We start from the raw sequence: 21773 nt of genomic DNA on the forward strand, positions 1-21773 counted from the left end.
ATAGATTTACCTATCCTAGATTTCATACACAGAAAAACATTAAAAAAAAAACAAAAAAAAAACAACAAGAATAACAAAATAAAACAGATAAAAACCTCTATCAAAAAGAAAGCAGAAAATATTAAAATCTAGAACAAATTTAAACAGATCATAAAGGAGATCAAATGATAGGGTGCTACATTTAACCTAACTGCATCCGCAACAATCCTTTCAATGCATTCTGAATGTTAGCAAAGTTACTCACATCACTGGTCCATCATATGGCAAGACTGTAACTCTTTATGAGAGTAGAAAGTCCCATCCTTGTGCCCAGGAGCAGCTGGGGGTTTCAAACTGCTGGCATTCTGGTTAGCAGCTCAACACGTAACCAAGATGCCATCGGGGCTCCTGAGAAATGCTCAGGATACAGTTATTCATTCAGGATAGTTTCCTCTCTGCCAGGCCCAGAAGCGGGTCTCTCTTTGACCCTCACTCAGCCTCTTGGCCTGGGCTCTGTCCTGCTTGGATACAAAGCTCTTTTAGGGCTGCCAATAAATACCCAAAGGACATGCTGTGTCCATCAAAAGTCTAGCTCCAGCTCTGGGAAACCTCCAGCAAACCTAGCTCTCCTTATTAAATGCTTGAAGACATCCCACTCCATGAGGCAGTATCCTGCCCCAAGGCACGTAGCTTTACTTGCTCTGTGGCCTGGGAAGTCCACTGCTTTGTCTCATACTCTGGCTTGCGTTTCTGCTGTTGCTGCTATTTTGCCACTCCACTCCTCTGGTGTCAAAACTGTGTCCTGGATCAAGGAGGTTCCATGTGCAGGGCTCTCAGAGTCCAAAGGATGTGCTCAACTCATTATTCTTTTCTCTTGCTAGTGGTGAGATTTCCCCGATCCTCTTTCTGAGGTGGCTCATTGCCTACCTACCAGGATGGCAATGACAATGAACTCTGTTAACAATCACTCACAGATTAATCATAGAATCCAACAACCTATTTCCCTCACTTTCTTACCCAGTCCCATCAAGAAAATCAAGGTCGTTTTGAAGGGAGTAACAGACTACAGCTACAAAAGCTATATTAAATAAGCCACTGCATTGCAAAAAGTCTGTAGAAAACCCCATTATCTTGTAATTCTATTTTTCCGTGGACTTTTTAAGCCTCCTTACAAATATGAGATGATTGTAAATTTGGATTCTGAAATTTCAGCAGTTCTCTCCTTGCTTTCTGGATGCTTCTGGCATTAGCTACTTGGCAAGCAGAATAATTAGTGCCCTCTCCCTAAGATATCCATGTCCTAATCCTCAAAACGTGTGGATGTGTTATCTTCCATGACAAAGGAGACTTTGCAAATATAATTAAGTGCATTGGATTTTGGGTTGATAAAATTATACTGGATTATTTCAGTAGGCCCAACCTAATTGCATGAGTGGATTAGGACAGCGAGACAGAAGAAGGAGAAGAAAGCTGCAGCCTGAGAGCCTTAATCCACCATGTCTGCCTTTGAAGATGGAGGATGAGCCAAGGAATGTGAGCAACCTTTAGAACCTAGGCTGCCCCTCAGGCGGCAGGGAGGGAGGCACTCCTTGGAATAATCAAGGAGTCAGAATGGTAGCATTTGGCAAACAACAAAGTTTAGAAAGGTTAAGAAAGGACGACTAGAAATCGGAAATACAGAGGAGAAGTGGGATCACAAAATGTGTATGAATTGTTGAATGGAAAACGGTTTGCTTTGTAGTCCTTCACCTAATTCACGACAAAAAGTTGAAAGAAAACAGTGCTCTCCATCCCATAATTGCAAGGAACTGGATTTTGCCAACACACAGACATGAAGCAGTGATGATCCACCCACAGACACACATTCACTAGTAACCCGTAGGGACTTTCACCAAATTGGAGCTCCTCCTAATATTAACCCTTTAGCCATTAAGATAACCCTCAAGCTAACTTGGCATTAAAATTCCTTTTCGCTGTCTATGCACTAAGTATAGTTCTATACCTCTGCCATACAGACTTGTCCTGTTTAGGTTGTTAGCGTGAGTAAAAGGGAAATGCCACGGTTATTCTCTTCTTTAGTCTCGCTTTGCCAAACAGGGAAGATAAGACATGAGAACTTGAAACCTGGAATTACTCTCTTTTCTAATCAGAAGCTATGCTCTAAGTTCACCCACTGGGGAGAAAGACTAAAATAGCATCTCTTCTGAAATTTTACTTCTTCATTTGGGTCTTCTCTGATTGGAATCTGTGGGCAAAAGTGCCCAACAACTAACAAACTTTAAAACTTGCCTCATTTGAACAAACTTTCTAAAAGGGCAAGTGTCTTTTCCATAAAAATTGAAAGTGGATGATTTCATCAAACTGCCCTTCAGAATGCTACATCTGGAGAACAAAAGTGCAAGATGTGGGTTTTTATTGTCTGCTTTCCTTTTACAATAGACTTTTTTTTTAATGACAAAGATTTTGCTGCAGGTATGAAAGACTACTGAATCACCATTGTTTGTTATAGGGATGAAAGAATAACTAGAATGGTAGCGACATCTGATATAACGTACTTAGATATAAAACCAAAAGGCCAACCCATTGCCATCAAATCAATTCCAACTCCTGGCATCCCCAGGTGTCACAGAGCAGAGTTGCCCCAGAGAGTTTTCTCAGCGAATGGGAGTAGACCATTGGGCCTTTTCCCCGTGGATGGTTAGGTGGGCTTAAGATGCTAACTTTTAGATCAATAGTGGAATGTAAATAGTTGGTGCCACCTAGGAAGCTGTAAACAGCTGTAGGCTACATAAGTTTTAAAAAGAACTTACACAGAAATAAAGCCTACCTAGATATATAAAGTGTCTGGAAGCTTGGTCAAATGCGAAATATGGTAGCTCAAGGAACTGAGGTTGCTTAATTTAAGAAGAAGCCTTAGGGGGACAAGAGGGCTATCTTCCAATATCCAAAGAGCTGCCACATGATACAAAGATCATACTTAATCTGTGTGAAAGTAAAGGGCTTATCAGCAAATGATCATTTTAAGAGATACTACGGAAAGAAGGAGTTTTCTAACAATGAAACTCTTTGAACATTATAGAGAAGAAATACAGTGTTTGCTTCCACCTATAAAAAATTAGCAGTTTATAAACTATCAAGGGCTCATGTGGGAGAGGGGAGCGGGGAGGGAGGGGAAAAATGAGGACCTAATGTCGGGGGTTTAAATGGAGAGAAAATGTTTTGAGAAATGATGTACAAATACGCTTTACACAATTGATGTGTGTATGGATTGGGATAACAGTTGTATGAGCCCCTAATAAAATGTTTAAAAAATTAAAAAAAAAATTAGCAGTTAAGGGAATCCTTCCCCTGCTTCCTGCCATAAACAACAAGAAAACAGGCAAAATACATTAAATAACTTAGACCTTGGACAATCAGTGGCAGACGACTGTGTCCACCGAGAGATAAGAAAGAGTGAATTGAGCCCGATGGTGTCTGTGGTCAGTTTATAGCCTGTTCTGTGGCTAGGGGGAGCTCTGATACTACAGAAAAAAGATATCATTTGAGAATTATAAGCATTCTATGTGAACATAAATGCCAAAATCCTTACCAAAATTAACAACGTAGAGCTAGCCATTTCTTAAAACTATAGTGCGTTATGATCAACTGGAGTTTAACCTAGAAGTGTAAGGTAGGTTCAACATTAAAAAATTAAGCAATAAAATCCACCACATTAACAGACTAAAACAGAAGAGCCATGAGATCATTCCCATGGTTACAGAGAAAGTATTTGCAAAAGTACGTAACACCCTCTGATAATTTTACAAAAAGAAAAGAAAAAACTCTCAGAAAACTAGGACTTTAAGAGAACTTCCTCAACTTGATAAAGAACATATACAAAAGTGTTATAGTTAAGGTTGTATTTAATAAAACAAGACTGAATGTTTTCCCATTAAGAGCAGCAATAAGCAAAAATGTCTACTCTCAGAGTTTCTGTTCAGAAATGTACTAAGCAACCTAACCGGTGCAAAAGAGCTAGAAAAGGAAATAAAAGGCACATTGTAAAAGAAGATGTTAACCTGCTTATTTTTATAAATGGCATGATTGTGCTTGTAGAAAAAATCTGAGGAATCTATTAAAAGCTACTAGCTCCATATTAGTGTACCAAAGTCTGCATACAAGATCAATATAAAATGAAAAGCAACTGTCTTTCTGCATACCAATATACAGTGAACCCTCGTTTATCGCGGTTAATCGGTTCTAAACCCTACCGTGATAAATGAAATTCCGCGAAGTAGGATTCCTTATTTGTAAATCAAATATTTTCGTAGTTAGAGCATAGAGGACATGAAAAAACACCCTTTAGTCACCATTACACTCATATTACCCAATTTATTAAACGAAAAAGGGAAAATACAGTAAAACATTTTGGACGTTACAATTATCATTTATTATTTATTATATTACTTATGGCATCAAGCGTGTACAGTATGAGCCAATCAGTGGCAGTAATGACAGAGCATGCACTGTTTCGCAAAAACCGCGATAGAGTGAAGCCACGGAAGTCGAAGCGCGAAGTGGCGAGGGTTCACTGTACTGAAAATGATTGGATTTGATAGTACAGTGATTATACCTCAATAAAGCTGACTACATATACACTGAAGGAACTTTGAAAAGTTCATGAAAGATGGAATGAAAAGATAATGGGATATATTTTGTATGCACGTACCGACACACGCCAACACAAGTTACTAGCAAGCCAACGGCAGTTATGGAGACCCCGGTGTGTCGGAGTACTACTGTGTTCCACAGGGTTCCAGGGATGCCTATTTTGGAAGTAGATTGCCAGGCCTTTCTTCCAAGGCCACTGAGTGGGCTCAGACCTCCAACCCTTTGTCAGTAGCCAAATACGCTAACCATTGGCACTACCCACAGTCCCCAACCTTACATGCACACATATATATCACAATGAATTACAAAGGAGCTTTAAAAAGTTCCTGGAAAAATCCCATTGTCTTTCAACTCCATTTCCCACAAACTTTTTCCATCCCTCTTGTGAACTGGTACACACACACACACACACACACACTGCCAATTATAGGAAATGTTCAAGAAGCCTCCAATATCAAAAACTGATTCACAAAACCATCAGGGTTATGTTGAGAGTTTTCCGGCAGGCAGCCCTGAATTCCCGCGTGGCCAAGCAGGTTAACAAGGCTCTGAGAAGGACAGTAGCCCTTTCCAGTCGACCTAAAGGCAGTGACACCCCTTGGCCCAGCCTGAGCAGCATTGTGCTGTACTTGGTAACACCAGCTGGACAGCCCATTTAGACACGGACAGCAACAACATTTCCTTTCCCTCCTTCTAAATCGTGCTCTCAGAAAAGAATCAGAAGGGTTTTTTCCAGTTCCTGAATGGCTGCTAAAACTGAACCTATTATCCTTCCTAATGGTATTTTTACTGTAGCCCAGGATAGAAGTTTAAATGTAAAACATATTGCTAGGACGACAACTTAAGACCCAGGAATTAGGAGAACGTTTATTTACTTTTGGGATGTAAGGGTTTTCTTCCCTGTCCCCCTAATATTGTGTAATTTAAGAACACCCTGTTCCACATGTAAGGGGATCAACAAGTTTTCTCTCCAGTACTTGGGCTTCGAAACTACTTCAGACTCTCTTCTCTTACTATCTATGGACAATCCATCTTCTGAAATGTTGAAAAATCTCTTGCAGAAACCATCAAAATGGAGAAGAAAGAGAATGCAAAGTTCAAGCAAAGGTGAGTCCTGATCCTACAGAGTTGTCCAAAGAGCTATGATCCCCAGAGCTTCTAGAACAGAGGTTCTCAACCTTTCGAATGCTGTGACCCTCTCATACAGTTCCTCATGTGTGGTGACCCCCCAACCATAAAATTATTTTTGTTGCTACTTCTTAACTGCAATTTTTGCAACTGTTATGAATCAGGCAACCCCTGTAAAAGGGTCATTTGACCCCCAAAGGGGTCTGGACCCACAGGTTGAGAACGGCTGTTCTATAACATGGGTAGGCTTGAGCCTGAGGCATGTTGAGACCTCAGTAGCCATGAACTAATGCAAAACAAGAGGGACGCAAGGGTAGTTAGAACGGGGTGGAAAGGACCTGCCTATAAATGGATGGCAGGATGTTGGATGCTTCAGTCCAAGAGACAAAGCAAACTCAGTTACTGTCAACTGAAAATTGGGTCTGATGGGGTGAGTTCACCTAACCTGAACTCTAGGTTCCTGGAAGACATTTGCTCTGTTGATGGTGCATCGTAGTGTGTCTTATTATACAGAGCAACAGCACTGCCAAGCCTAGCTGAGTGGACATCCTCGTACATACAATGAGGAGGCTTCAAAAGGTTGGAGGGAAGTGGGGAGTGAAAAGATTATGGAATTCTCCCATGAACTTGTCGAAGCCCCTCACCATGTAAATGAGGACGTCTCTTCAGCTATGGATAATGTATGAGAGAAGGGTTGCTTATAGCATGCTTCCTCCCACCTCTGTGTCCACATCTGCCGGGTCCTCTGTTTGGACTGTTCTCCAACCACTTCTTCACCCAGTTCATTTCTACTTTTTCTTCAAATCTTAGCTGCAGCAGCACTTTCTAAAGCATTCTTCTCAAACTAGTTGATAGCCCTCTGTTATAATGTCATGTGGATCCCTGTAAGTACATACCACTGATCATGGGATACATCTACGTATGCAGGTGGGTTGTCCTTTTAGTTTGGTTTTATGTGGGCCCGTTAGACTCCCTAAACTGCTGCGGTGGTTGTGAGGTGCCGTGGAGTTGGTTCTGGCGCATAACAAACCGATGTACAAAACCGACACCACTTGGACCTGGGCCATCCTCGCAAGTGTTCTCATGGCCGAGCTCCTTGTTACAGCCACTGTGCCAGTCCATCTTGTTGCGGGCCTGCCTCTTTTTCCGCTGCCCATCCACGTCACCGATTACGGTGTCTTTCTCCGGAGAATGGTCGCTCCTGATAACAGGACCATAACAGTTAAGTCATGATTGTTCTGTCAACACCCAACACAGTGCCTGACACAGGATCGGTGCTCAACCGATATGTGATGCATGCATGCATAAAGGTTTCAGGTGATCATTCCTTTCACAACAGGATGCACTTAGATGTTCCGCATCCCCAACCGCTCTGAGGAATTGGGCTCATAAGCTCTGGCCATGTGGTCACAAGGTCAGTGAGACCTTCATCCAGAAGTCTGAATACCAAAACAAAGTAGTAGTTCAAGGACACCAGACAGCCCAACACTCATCGGTACACACCAGCCACTGTGTCTCTAGCTTTCCAAGACTATTTCCAGGTGTCTGGGATGGTAAGCTGAGATCCTGCCTGCCCTGTCAGATGCCATTCTTGAAGGGTTTAGAACAGTCTTCAGAAGAAATCAGCAGGGAGAGACAGAGGAAGGGACAGACAAAATCAAGAGTAGTTATTGAAGCAAGTTATTGAACACAGTATTGTTCAATTGAATCTTGAACACAGTATAGGCTATGAGTCTTTCCTCCTGCCCCCCACCCACCTCTGTCGTCAACACTTTCTTGTTCCAACTCTGATGCAATGATAAATATTCTGCCATATCACTGACATTTAGAAATAGCTATGAAATAGGCATGGCTATGAAATCTTACCTAATCAATTATTTTTAATTTTTCCAGAGAAGAAGACCATACGATGAAAAAGTCTGATGAAGAAACCCAGTCTGATGTTAACAGCTTGAAGACACCTTCTTCAGAAGATAAAAGTGTTACACATTTTTAGTAAAGAGAATATACATGTCATACCATTTCTTCTATATGTATCTAGCCAATCTCTTTGTTAGCTTTCTAAACCTGCCCAGAAGAAAGCCTTCTTTTTGTGCCAGCTCCATTCTCAATGCCAAGAGCTAATAACTGTTTCTTTTCCTCTCAGCACATACTTGTGAGCTAAACCCACTAGAATGGTGATTCCTAGTCCAGAAATAAAGTTTGGGATCATTGCCTCCTGTTGCAAATCTAACTGTTTGTCTTAGTTTTAGAAATGATGCTTTTTATGAAGCACTCCCAGTCCCTGGAATCCTGACTTCCACTGGCCCTGAATTTTCAGGTGGTACCTCCTCTCCTCTCCCTGGGACTGAACAGCGCGACCTGTTCAGTCTGGATGGACGTTATATATTTTATGACTTTGAGGCTGTGATATTAATATTTATAGATACAAAGAAACCTGTTTGATAATAAGACAATCACTATGCCCTGGAGAAAAGTCTGCCTGCTCAGGATGGCTCATTCCCTTGTTAGTGAGCAAAGGGTGCTGGCAGTAATGAACAGGCCAACTCATATTGGGGAAACTTAAAGAGACAAAGATAGAAGCAACTCTAGATCCTGGGACCTTTTCCATGTGGACTGATGCTAAGATCGAGGGGAGTCCCCATGCCAAAGACGTTACTTAAAAACCATGGTGAAAAGTGGTGAATCCTACAGGAGAGCAGTGTGCACACTCAGGCCTGTTTCTCTTCTCAATAAAAAATGGCTGAGACAATGATTTGGAGCAAGGGTGCAAGTCAATAGAGAGATCACAATACTCAAAAAGAAGGTGAAAAACACCAAATATTTTAACCAACAGAGATGCTCGTGAAGCCTTGTACCAACCAACAGATGAGCAGTCTTACCCAACTGGGCTTAGGGCCGTCTGCAGTTTCCCTGAGAATGGGTGACAGTTGGATGCCACCGAGTCTCTGTGGTGTTTGATGTGACTGGCAGCAGAGCCGGGGAAGAGAGAGCTATCTTGAGAATAGGATAGACAGAGGGAGGCTTAGGTCAGGATTCTTTTAAATAACAGTAGAGAGAGAAAGCTAGAAGGTGGATATGAAGAGCCAGGGTCAAAATCACCCAGAGGTGTCCTTATCCTGGATATCCTAAGGAGAAATAGATTGACCTAGTATAGAGCTAGTGAATTTATGTCTTCTCAAAGAAACAGGAGTAAAACGATATAGGAGATAAAGAGAATAGTCCCATAGAAATGAGTTAGGAAGCCCTGACACTTGTGCATTTCAGGAAAACAACAACAAAACCTCATTTTCACCAAACAGATTCTTCTTCATAGGGTTGTTTCTCTGCTTGCCTGGAGCTCCATTTGGCTCCGTCCAAATTGAGGCTCTTCCATTCCTTAGATGCCCCCTTAAAAGCAAGGCTTCCTAACTCATTTCTATGGGCTATTCGATTTCCTCCACCCGGTACATTCCAGAAGGCCTCCAGAAGCTGAAGCTTGGTGTTTTTCAGGGGAACTGGGCCAGAGGGAAACATTGTAGATGTGGCAGGTCCATAAATACGAGGAGGAAAAGGGAGGAGTAGGCATGAAGGAGGAGTTCTAAAGGAGACATCAACCCACCTCTCTGGCAGAGAGACATGAACTGAGTTCTCCTTCCCTCCCCAGGCCCCAGATTAGGGTCACCTTAAGCTTCACCAGATTCCATCAAAGCTTAGGATAGATGGAATTAATCATCCTACTGACAGGTGAAGAAGGAAGCCCTTTGGGCAGAGAAATTGGTCTAGAAGAAAAAAAAAAAGGCTCATCCATAGATATTGGGCCCCTGCATTTGCACAGTGCATTTACAAATCTAAATCACGATGTTAAAGTTAGAGACAAGGAGTTTATGGGCTTGGGTCTTGAATTCCTCCAACTATCCAAGGCCTAGATAAAAGGATTTTTCTTTCAGGAAGCCTCTGTGTTCACCCTAATGGAAATGATCATTCCCTTTTACATCTTCCGAAATTATATAAAAAGGGAAACCCTATGAGATAAAGAAATTGTTCTTTTTAATTCTACCTAAAGTACTCTAGCCCATGGAGTCGAATCTGACTCATGGTGAATCCATGTGTGTCCAAATAGAACTGTTGGTTTTAGGAGGCTGAGTTTTCGCTAGTAGTTTGCCAGGCCTTTCATGTGAGGTATTTCTAAAGGTCTCTGGAAGGTTATGAACGGCCGTGCTAGCCATGCTCATCCGCATAATATCACCATGTGTGTGTCTCCCCTGCCTTCATTAGATTCTAAGCACCTTGTTGGTTCTTCATATGTTCTAGATAGAGTATTTCTCAATAAATGTTTATTAAATTGATTAGAAAGTCTACACTTTCTGCTTCCACTTCTCTTAGCATGTCTGCAATGGCCCCATTCTCCAGCCACCCTGCTTTAGAACCTCTGAATTATCACAAATCCCCTCCTCCACCCTAGGCCTAACCATTGTCTAGGAAAGGGCGTGATAGGCTTCTCTATGTGAATTTTAGTAATGAAGCAAAAGGAAATAAAAGTAGTTGATACTGAGAGCAACCAGGAAGTGAAGGGCTAAGGGGGAGATGCGTTCTTTTCCACTTGTGGCCTTTTGTGCTTTAGTTCGGTGTATGTATGGACATTAAACAAAAGTTTCCTATTAAAATATGCCCTTGATTGTAAAAAAAATGCATACACACACACACACACACACACACACACACACACACACACGATGTGAGAATAAAGAAAAATGGAACCCACTGAGGTCAAGTCGATTCCGACCCATAGCTACCTCATAGGTCAGAGTAGAGCTGCCCTTGTGGGTTTCCCAGACTGTAGAGCTTTATGGAGCAGACAGCCTGGTCGCTCCCCATGGAGCACCTCGTGGTTTCAAGCTATTAACCTGGTGGTTTCGAACTATCAACCCCCTTGTGGTTAGCAGCCTGACTTGTAACTCGCTCTTCCCGTACATTTTGAAGAGGAAACCCATTAGTCTCTATGAGGGCAGAGATGCATCTAACCTACTTACCAATGGATCCTGGGCACCAAAGAGGAGGCTTTCCAGTCCCACAAAGAGTGGCAGCCTTGAACCCCCAAGGCTCTCCCGTATCCTCCGAGGGAGTTGCTATGAGCTGCAATCCACTGTGAGTGAGCGAAGAGAGTGTCTCCAATATTGTGGCCTAACAATCAAACAAAAACATTAACATGGCATCTGATGAAAACATCTCTCTTTTGTATATTGAGTTCACTGATCTGCTGTATTTTCCAACTACGGAGAAAAGAAAACCCTCAAAATGTAAAGAGGATGTTAAACCCAAACCAAATTTACTGCTATTGAGGCAATGCTGATTCCCAGTGACCCTATAGACGGTGTACAGTATGGAGAGTCTCTGAGGCTGTGAATCTCTCCAGGCGCAGACCACCTGGTCTTTCCCAAGGAAAGTACTAGTTAACAAATACTGCCTGTTCACCATACTGTAAACCCTACCTTCTAAGCTGTAAACTCTACCTCATTCTACCCTCCCCACAACCTCACGATGTCGGTAATGGGATGCTATGTCCACTTTGCTAACGAGGAAACCTGGGCCCAGAGAGATTAAAGTGATTTCTCTAAGGTTGCTAATTTAGGAAGTGGCAGAGCTGAGGAAATTACTTAAAACATCAGTCCTTCTACCCCTTGTCCCCCACTCCCTGCCCCATTCTTGTGGTTTCTGACTATAGAAAACAAAGCCTTATGGTTGGTTGCAGGCTGAAGGACCGTATCATCTGTTGCATGATACAACCTCAGCTCCACAGTGCGTGGCTCTCCAGGGGATCTGGCAATGAATTTTCCAGTTTCCCATCATTTTATAAGGCCAGACGCTGTGGATGATAAGACGCACAGTAACAGCAGAGAAGATAGGTTTAGTCTGAAGGGAAGAGAGCCAACCATGTCTCTCTCCTTCCACTCCTTCCTCTTTCCCCTGCCCCTCGACAGTCTCTGCCCTTCTGAAGTCCGTTTCGTCCACTCAGCATCCTCACATTGGTTAGTCCAGACTCGAAAACCAAGAGTCAGCTCTAACTGCTTCCCTCTGACCTTTCTCTCAGCACCCACTGCCACCCTTAACCTCCGGCCACATTTTATCATCACAGGATCAGGCACGTGTTCCTTCCACCCCATTTCTCACTCAAGACCTGTTACTCGTGGCAAGCAGAGGCAACCATAAAAATAATTTTCTGGTTGGGGTCACCCCCACACGAGGAACTGTATTAAAGGGTTGCGGCAAGAGGAAGGTTGAGAACCACCTCTCTCTGAGGCAACTCTTATCTCCAGCTTCTTAGGCAGCTTTCGACAGATGGTTATTCAGCCAGATTTGGTTTTATTTTGTGCATAGTCTGAGTGAATCAAAAGAGGATTTCAAGAGGGACACAAGTCCTCACCGTAGCCTTTCATCTTAGAAATATACTTCTTTGTCGTTCCAGTTTTTGCCTCACTCATATGCCAACCTCGGTGTGAATCCATTGCCTTTCACTGTGCCTATCTGTTCATTCCAGAAAGAGAGATTTTTCACAGATGTGGAGCCCTGCCCTCTTATTAAACACAACTTTCAACCCTCCAATCTAAGGATGTAGCCTAGGTCTGCTGGACAGCAGTCACTCTTAACTAAATCTCTCATTTTCTGTTTTCCATGCACTGCTCTTTCTTGATTGATTTCCTCCCTTTGCGTGTGCCCTTCCTGAGGAAGGGCAAGTGGGAGGTCAATTTAATGAGCTTTTGCATCTCTGACAGTGCTTGTATTCCACTCTTCCATGTAATTGATAATTTGACTGAGTATAGAATTTAGATTAGAAATCACTTCCATTATCCCTATCTTTTAATGTTGCTGCTGAGAAATCTAGAAATACTGACTTTATATGCAAATGTTTATTCATTTATGGAAATGTTAGTGTCTTTATCTCCAGATGTCCATAGCGTCGAGAAATGCCCATTTGTTTGTTGTGGTCATCATTCAGGTGGCCGTTTTCATTGTGGAACTAATATCTTCCACTCCAGGAAAATCCTCGTTGATTATTTGATTCTTTCCTCTTCTGCACGTCCTTAATCTTGCTATTTAATATGTTTGGTTCTAGAATATTAAATCTTCTAGACTGATCATCCTAATCACTTTCTCTTCTATTCTTCTTCCTTAGTGTGCCTTTTGTTCCAGTTCTGACAGATTTCTTTGAGTTTATCTTCCAGAATTTCTATTGGGTTTTTAGTTCTGAAATCATGTTGTTAATTTTGAAAGCTCTCTCTTGACATCTGAATGTAAGAACTCTGTTACTAATGGCTGCCATAGGGTTTCTTAACTATTTGAGGATATTGATGATAAGTCATTTGTTTGAGTTAAAATGTTCATTTGTTTGATTTACATTTTTCTTTTTCCTACAGTGTTTCTCTGTCCTCCAAATTGTTTCTCTTGTTTGTTTGCTTTGTTCTCTCTCTGCCACGTTGGAGGATTTCTTCAGGTGACTAATGAACCTTGCTTGTCTATTCACGAGTAAGACCAAGTGACACTTTTTTGAGGCTTGTCAACGTTGGCTTGTCTGTAAAAGGACTTTGGCAGGCTTTTGCTGAGAAACTATCCGTAGGTCTTTCCTTTCAAGCTTGTCGTTTTCCAGTATCTGGAAGGTAGAACTCTGATTGCCAACATTTGAGGAACAAGAGAGAGAAGGAGGTTGTGTGGGAAGGTAGGCCAGGAAGGGTCTCTAGTTTTCATTCAGTAAAAATGTATTTAATCCATATGTTGTCAGTATTGTAATTCCAGCCTCCACTCTTAGTCATGCCTCCCAAGTCAAATGCTTTCTATTCTGCTCTGTCCTGAGAACGAGACTCTAGACTGCTGCGGGGCTGGGAGAAGGAACTTACCTAGTGGTGTGAAATGGGAAGTGAAAGCCCCGTTCTAACTGCTGCAGAAACAGCCTTCACCCAATCCTCAATTTCAGACCGTCCAGGTTATGTCAGTTCCTGAGAGCTTTGAACATTCTGGGATATAAATTGTGTTTTTCTCAGCTTTCCTTGCTGAAACTGGGATTCAGCTGCCCTGGCTTGCTAAATCGATTACCACTCATCCACCCACTTTTCAGAATCCAAATGTTGACACGGTTGTCTCCTTTCCTGCCATCCCTCTACTTGCTAATATTCCCCCACGGAAATAAAAATGATATGTCTCTAGTCACGTGCTCAAACATGACAAGGATTTTGAGGGCGGCACAACAGCAGGTAGCATTTCTTTTCTTATACATTAGGGTCCCCATGAGGCAGAGCCAACTCAAGGTCATCTAAATGGAACAACACATAGTTGGGTTTCAGGAGGCGCTAAAATTATCTTCCATGTTGCCTTCTTCACAAAGGACTATCCCATGAACTCAAGTCCAGTTACCAACAATGCCATTTGAAACTAAGTCAACGATTGCCAAGTACATTTTTCTCTCCTGTCATATTAGAAAATCATGCTCCCACCAGATTAAATTACTAATCATTCACCAAGTTCAGCTAGCATTTTCTACGGTGGTTTCACTTATGTTGTTCTATGTTTCTGAAATATTTCTCTACTGAAATCTCACTTATCTACAGCAGGTCAAATATGACGATCCCCATTGAGTCACATGTCTTACTACTACCAAGGCTGCTTACAACTGATGCCATTATCCTTGGCTCACAGAATACTTCTTCGGATTGTGGCCCAACGGGTAACCACTAAGCCACCAGGGTACATAGTTCGAAAACACCAGTGACTTTGCAAGAGAAAGCTAGGGCTTTCTACACCTGTAAAATGTTACTGTCTCAGAAACCCACAGTGGCAGTTCTACCCTGTTCTATAAGTCAGCATTGACTCAAAGGCAGTGAGTGTGTGAGTGAGCAATAATTTGTTTCAGTCTCAACACTCATCTTACCCTTTTAGCAACATGACCTTGGCCAGTGGCCAATAGGTAGAAGAGCGCTCGGCTCCCCATTGGGATACCTAAGCCACGAGGAAAGCATGTGTTCACAAGCCTTGTGCGCAGCCTCACTCCTTACTCCTGGACTATTTGGTCCAGAGGGTTCATGCTCTACAAGCCAATTCCCCCAACTCTTCTACCTTTCAACCACCAAGTTGCCTCCAGTCTTGGCCACCTTATCTTTACCATTTCAGCCTGGCAATAAGCTTCCCCTCCCTGGTTAGGACCTTGGTCTCCCACCCTAACTTTGTCTTGGATGCACTCCCTAATAAAGCTGCCGCTAGTCACCCATGATTATCATCCTCTCACCCACCTCAACCTCCAGGACCTATTATTTCAGAGTATTTATACTAGATTCATGCTTCCCAAGCAGCAGGAAGCAGGATTACAGAGCGCATGGCTCTACACAGGAGGTAAACGTGTGCCATTAATCTACCCCCCAATTTTAGTAGACATCCTTATTAACTGATGAAAGACCTCTCATTTCATGGAAGCCTATAATTCTGTGAAACCATAATAATTTTCTAAAAGAAACCAAACAGTCCTTGGCCCTCAAGGGTGGTAGGGGTTGGGTACCATAAGAATTGAGAAGCGGGAGTTTGAGACGAGAAATAGAAAGCCAAGACTTAGAGATGGCACAGGGATGGGCAGGATGTTGGCAAGTTTAAAGTAGAAGAAAAATGGAAAATCTCATTCATAACAATATTCCTGAGCCTTGCTACACCCTGTTTGCCACCATGTAAGTAAACTCAAGTGACCAGATTTTAACATTGGTAAAGTGGGACACCATTGATAAAACTCATATCCTGGCGAAATAGCCACATGGCAACCGAAAACCGTATACCCTAGCTTGTCATGCATTCTTTCCAAAACTTGGGACTTTTTTAAAATCCCGCGGGCTGCGGGACAAATTGTTAAAAATCGGGACTGTCCCGCCAAAAGTGGGACGCCTGGTCACCTTAAACTAAACCCATCTAATTAGGTTGGTAGGTAACTATTTCTAGTGCTTTCTTAAGAAAGCAGCATCTCAGGTGTTAAGAAAAAGCAGCATGGAGAATAAAGAGAACAGAAAAAAGATGCACATCAGTGGTTTCCAAATTTTACAAAGACACTCAAAAGACATTACACTTCTCAAATGATCTCATGTCAATCTATACCTTAAGATACAGTGATTAATTATGTCGCTTTTTGTGGATGAGGAAAGAAAGACATCTCAGGAGTTGTAGAACCTTGTATCTACAGGTTTTAAATCAGAGTCATCAGACTGGGCAACAATGGTAGAGAGTGTGTCTTGGGCCATGACTATCTACTTGTGACCTCTGCAGAGGGCACCAGGGCCCCTTGCCTTCCTGCTTATTTTGCGGACCGTTCATATGTACACCAGCACAACCAAGTGTGTTTTAATAAATAAACATAAAAGAAGGGTAATTTGACAAAGATTACCATCCAATGTTTATATTGTGTGGGAAAAACCAAAACCGTCTCAGAGGACTTAATAAGAAGCTTTGCCAAAGAAGACATCCAGGCAGCCAACCAACACCTGAAGTGTTTGCATATGTTTGTTAGCCATCTGAGAAATACAACTCAAAATAACTAGATATTGTCTCAGCCCAGCTTTCGTAGCCAAGTTCAAAAAGGCAGGGGAAAGCCCAACTGCTGATGAGGGTGGGAGAGACTGGAACGTTTCTGGTGGGACTGGAAAATGGTGCAGTTACTGGGGAAAATAGTATGGTGCTCTCTTAAAAAGCTGGCGATAGAAATATGGCCTGGCGATTCCTCTACTTGTTATCTAGTCTAGAAAAATGAAAGCCACCATGTGACTAGATCAATGCACCCCCATGTTCCTCTCAGCTGTCCTCCCCATGGCCAAAGGATCGCAGCAATCGAAATGCCCAACAGTGGAAGCACGCATAAACCACTGTAGGTCCACACACGAAATACAATGCAACTTTAAAGACTAACAATGAAGCTACAAAACACCTCATAAGATGAATGAATAGAGGACTATGTGCTGAGTACAATTAGTCAATCACAAAAGCACTGCTATTGTTGAGACCACTGTTGTCAAAAGACAGGAAAAGGTTTTCACACATAAAGAAACATTCGTTGACGGTTACCAGAAGTGGGGCGGGGAAAGTGGGGTGGGGCACACACGTTGCACAGGAAACACATGGAATTGATTCCAATTCACAGTAACCCCTTAGGACAGACTAGAACTGCCCTCATGGGTTTCTGAGGCTGGAAATCATTAAGGGAGCCGAGAGCCTCTGGAGGCTTCGAACTGCTGATTGTGGTAAACAGCCCAGCTCATAACCCACTCTGCCACCAGGGCTCTGAGACGAAGGAGGGAGGGTAAATTACTGGCTAGGGAGCACATGCATGTTACCTTGAGTGAAGGGGAAGGCAATATACAAAAAAGAGCGGTCACCCAAATAAAAGATGGAGTTCTGGGAGAATATTCAAAGGAGTGCAACAGTTAAAGACAATAGAAGTTGTATAGGCACAACCTACAGCAGCGAGTAGAGACACAACCCTACAACTATAAATCGATGCATGGATAGACAGCCAGGCGGAATGGCATGGAAGGGAGGTGGGAGAATCCCCATAAGTGTAGGAAAGTTTGACTGCGGATATTTGTACATGAGTATTTACCTTTGCTGCCAATGTATTTATAAGAGTGGACAAGTAGGAGGCAAAGCCAGTAAGACTTCTTGAACATGACCACAACTTGAAGAAATGAGTAACTGCGCCTGAGGGCTCAGAACTGTAATAGTCTTAGGGGACATCAAGACGGATTGTATGGAGGAAAGAAGAGCGATGGAAATCAAAGGCCAGTGGAAGCGAGCCGTCCACTGGCCTGGGCCACATAAACATCGATCTCTACAACCCAGAGACCAGAAGAACTAGATGGTGAAAAGGGGCCTCATGAGGAAGTCTTATATAGAGTGGGAGGAAAGCCCGGAACAAAACTCAAAATCTTTTTGAAAAAGACCCAAACTACTGGCTCAAAGGGATTGCTGGAATATCATCCTGAATCACCCCGAATATCATCCTTCTGGTCGGGAACGGAACTCACCCAATTATCAACCGAAAAATAGATTCATCTAGAAGAGGAACCGTAACACCAGGGAGGGATGCACACCTTAGACTAATCAGTCATTGGAGATCAAAAGGGCAGCAATGCCCAAGGAGATTAAATCTGAGATTAAGTACTATGCATTCATGGTTTCTCTAAATATAGAAAGCACAAAGTCAAAAAATCACCGGACTTCTCGAATGGTCTTAGAAACATAGAAAGCCTCCAGTAGAGCCCTTCTATTGTGTGCGGCAGAAGAGGGAGGAGGACAGTGAGTCACAACATCAAAGTGAAGCATGATCAGAAGGCAGGTCCCTGATCCTCCGTCTAAGGTGCTTTCCACCTCCCCACAGCCTTTCTCACTTCCCGCTAACGAACTGGCAGAGCTGGAAAATAAAGAGCCCCACTGATTTGCAGCAAGGAGCCCTGGTGGCATAGTGGTTTTGAATTGGGCTACTAACCACAAGGTCAGTCTTTCAAAACCACCAGTCACTCCTTTGGAGAAAGACGAAGCTTTCTACTCCACAAAGAGTTACAGTCTTGCAAATCCACAGGGGAAGTTCTACCCTGTCATGCTGGGTCGCCATGAGTCAGAATTGATTTGACGGCAGTGAGTGTTTACAGCAAGGTCAGCAACTTTGCGTCAGCTAGATCGGACACCACAGTGCTCGGCTGCGTGACCTTGGGCAAATGATTTAACATCTCTGATTCTCAGTTCTCTAATTTGCAAAATTGGACTAATAATTCCTCACGGGACCAAGAATAACCCATAAGGTCTAAAATTAAGTAGTTAAAAAGAAAACAGAAAGATAAAGCTCCAGTAAATAAGCGATTGAGCCCTTTGTGCAGAGAGCAGGCCTGGGGTTGGTGGGTGACAATTGGGAGAACAGGAACAGGCAGACACCACACAGTCACAGGGGATGGGGTCCTGGATTCTTTTGTCAAACACTCAGTCAGAAGCCCTCCACAACCTGCCCAAAGTCAGAAATGCACCTCTAACCCCAACGTTCTCCTCCTCGTGGGAAGAAGCCCCTCTCGCAGCATCTGTATCCAGAGATGCACCCATATGCTCACAGGCTGCTTGTATGTATTCTCTACCTTCACAGCCTAAGGCCAAAGCCTTTTCTCAGGACCTCCTTTCTCTCTCCATTGTTTAGATTCTACATGAGTGTAAGCAATTTTTTTTGTAGGTAGACAGTTCTTTGTGGTGTTTTGTTAAAAAATCATTTTATTGGGGGCTCATACAACTCTTATCACAATCCATACATACATCCATTGTGTCAAGCACATTTGTACATTTGTTGCCATCATCATTCTCAAAACATTTGCTTTCTACTTGAGCCCATGGTATCAGCTCCTCATTTTTGCCCCTCCCTTCCTGTCCCCCTCCCTCATGAACCCTTGATAATTTAGAAATTAATATTATTTTGTCATATCTTACACTGTCCAACGTCTCCCTTCACCCACTTTTCTGTGTCCATCCCTCAGGGATGGGATTATATGTAGATCCTTGTAATAGGTTCTCCCTTTCCACCCCACCTTCCCTCCACCCTCCCAGTATCGCCACTCTCACCACTGGTCCTGAAGGGATCATCTGTCCTGGATTCCCTGTGCTCCCAATTCCTATCTGTACCAGTGTACATGCTCTGGTCTAGTCAGATTTGTAAGGTAGAATTGGGATCATGATAGTGGGGAGGAGGAAACATTTAAGAACTAGAGGAACGCTGTATGCTTCATCAGGGCTATAATGCACCCTGACTGCCTTGTCTCTTCCATTTGACCCTTCTGTAAGGGGGTGTCAGCTGTCTACAGATGGGCTTTGGGTCCACACTCCGCACTGTCGTTCATTCTCAATGATATGATATTTTTTCCCTTTGATGCCTGCTATCTGATCTCTTTGACACCTGGTGATCACACAGGCTGGTGTGCTTCTTCCATGTGGGCTTTGTTGCTTCTGAGCAATTTTTTAAAAGAAAAATTTACAAAAGAAACAGAAGTTAACAAAGATGACATTGTTCAGTGTTTGTGTTTTTGAGGTTCTTAACCTGGAAAAACATCTTTTAACACATACGGGGGTAGGGAGCTCCAGAAATTTCATAGCAAATGGAATGGAAAGATCACGCAAATGTCCCATGAACTTCTGAAGTCCCACTGTGTAGGTGAACCTATTTTAGAGAGTGGCTCTCCATGCCGGCAGTGGTACCAGCTGGACACAATCAGAAGCACCCTGAGATCTTCTTCTCTGCCAGGAAGCTCTGTCCTCATGAAAGATAACAGGAAAATTCTACTCAGTCAGACTGGTTGCTAAAGGGAATCTCTAGTGGAAGAGATCTGATGATACAGTGGCTAAAGCTCTCCACTATTAACCAAAAGGTCAGTGGTTGGCTTCGGCCAGCCGCTGAGGAAGCGATCTGTGGCGGTCTGCTTCCCTAAGAATTCCAGCCTTGGGAAGCCCAGGGGCAGTTCTACTTGTCCTGCAGAGACAGTGTGAGTCATGAATGACTCGGTGGCAAAGGGTTAGTGGGCCACGGGCTCCTGGATTAAACTTTGAAAGACCTCTCACTTAGCAGGCACTCAAAGGTGGTTTGAAGCGGGTAGAACCAGAGGAGAGAAAACCAGTTCTAATTCGCCCCAACAAGTTTGGTCCTTTCTAGTGAACAGTTCCAAACCAGATCCTGGTGCCTGTTGAATACCCTTGGGCCAGGGCCAAGTGGCCTCCACTACTGGTGGAGGCAGGCTCACAGGAGAGGAAAGTGGAAACAGGAGGGAGCTGCCTTCATCAAGGTGGACCATGGGAGCTTTGGGTGCTCAAGCACAGGAGGGGGAAAGAAATCCTGAAAGATGGTGTGAGATAGGCTGGATAAGCCAGGCACAGATAGCAGATTGGAAATTAGAAACCCATCTTTGATCTAATCATGAACGCAGCTAGATCCCCAGCACAGGGATAGGGGCCAGGTTCATTTTAGGCACGAGAGTTCAGTGACAGCACAGAGTCCAGAGCAGGAGCTCTTGACTCCCAAATCTCTGGCCAGCAAATAATTAAAACTCTTTCTAAATTCATATTTGGCAGCCCGAGGCTTATGTCTAAAACGTATTCTTAGAATGTGCCAGGGTATAGTTACAGAGCTGGTTCGTTAACACAAACTAGTTCTGTGCTGTTTCTACCAGTTCACCTGCCACTTTTTAACTGCCCACACCAAGTATTTGCCCTCCGGCTTCAGGCCTCACAAGCTCAGTAAGAACAGCTGAGCTGTGTCCACTTGAGGGGAAATGTAGCCAGGCCATCCCACTTAAAATATATATACCAATTCAAACAATCAAAACTGTTCCCTTCAGTTTTCAGCAGATTTGTTCAGCTGTCTTGGAGTTATATTTGAGACGCCCATTACTAATTAAAAGAGAAAGCGATTTTATGTTAAAAATAAATCCTGTTCCTGTGTCCCAGCCAGTCATGCACAGTAACATGTATGAATGTCATTAGGGCTTTAAGAAGTCTTGGATAGGAAAAGAAACTGGCAACTAGGCTTAAAGAAACAAGATGGAAAGTCAATGAGACTTTTAAGCATTCTCTGCTCTGATTCACTGATTAGTTCCAGAACTTAATAGAAATGGTTTATCTGCAATAGAAAACATAGAGGCAAGAGACGAGAACATTTGAGTCATCATTGGAAATAATGATACATTTTTCTCAAAGGAGTGCTGCTACATCATTGTTATTATCATCATCATCATCCTCACAATCATCATTATTGCTATTTATTGAGCATACCATACACAGGCACAATTTTAAACAGCTCACATGCATTATATTGAGAAGAAGGAAGAATGGCTGCAGCATTTTAAAAGCTCAGAAAGTTGTATTAAGAAAAGGCAAAAGGGAACCATAATGAAATAACAGAATTTAAAGGTGGAAAATTACGGTAGCAATAGAACAGTGAGCGCGTTTTGTGTTGAATTGCGGTGGTATGGGACTGTACAGCCTGAGTCCATGCTGCC

The 21773-nt window shown here is 43.0% G+C and overlaps 1 protein-coding gene across 3 annotated transcripts in view; it reads left to right on the plus strand.

The window, feature by feature from the left end:
- CD86 (CD86 molecule) overlaps positions 1 to 7990 on the plus strand; it is an 84823-nt gene extending 76833 nt beyond the window's left edge. For 2 of the 3 annotated variants that reach the window (XM_045287561.1, XM_045287563.1), the window contains 2 exons: positions 5691 to 5736; positions 7651 to 7990. In XM_045287561.1, coding sequence (XP_045143496.1) covers positions 5691 to 5736; positions 7651 to 7753 — 149 coding nt within the window. In that variant the 3' untranslated portion in view covers positions 7754 to 7990. Of the gene's footprint in view, positions 1 to 5690; positions 5737 to 7650 lie in introns of those variants that run through there. The other variant, XM_045287562.1, reaches the window with a different exon arrangement.
- Positions 7991 to 21773: the final 13783 nt, after the last annotated feature.

Source organism: Echinops telfairi, unplaced genomic scaffold (genome assembly GCF_000313985.2).
Source record: "Echinops telfairi isolate 266 unplaced genomic scaffold, ASM31398v2 ScPeMD7_17;HRSCAF=63, whole genome shotgun sequence".
NCBI lineage: Eukaryota > Metazoa > Chordata > Mammalia > Afrosoricida > Tenrecidae > Echinops > Echinops telfairi.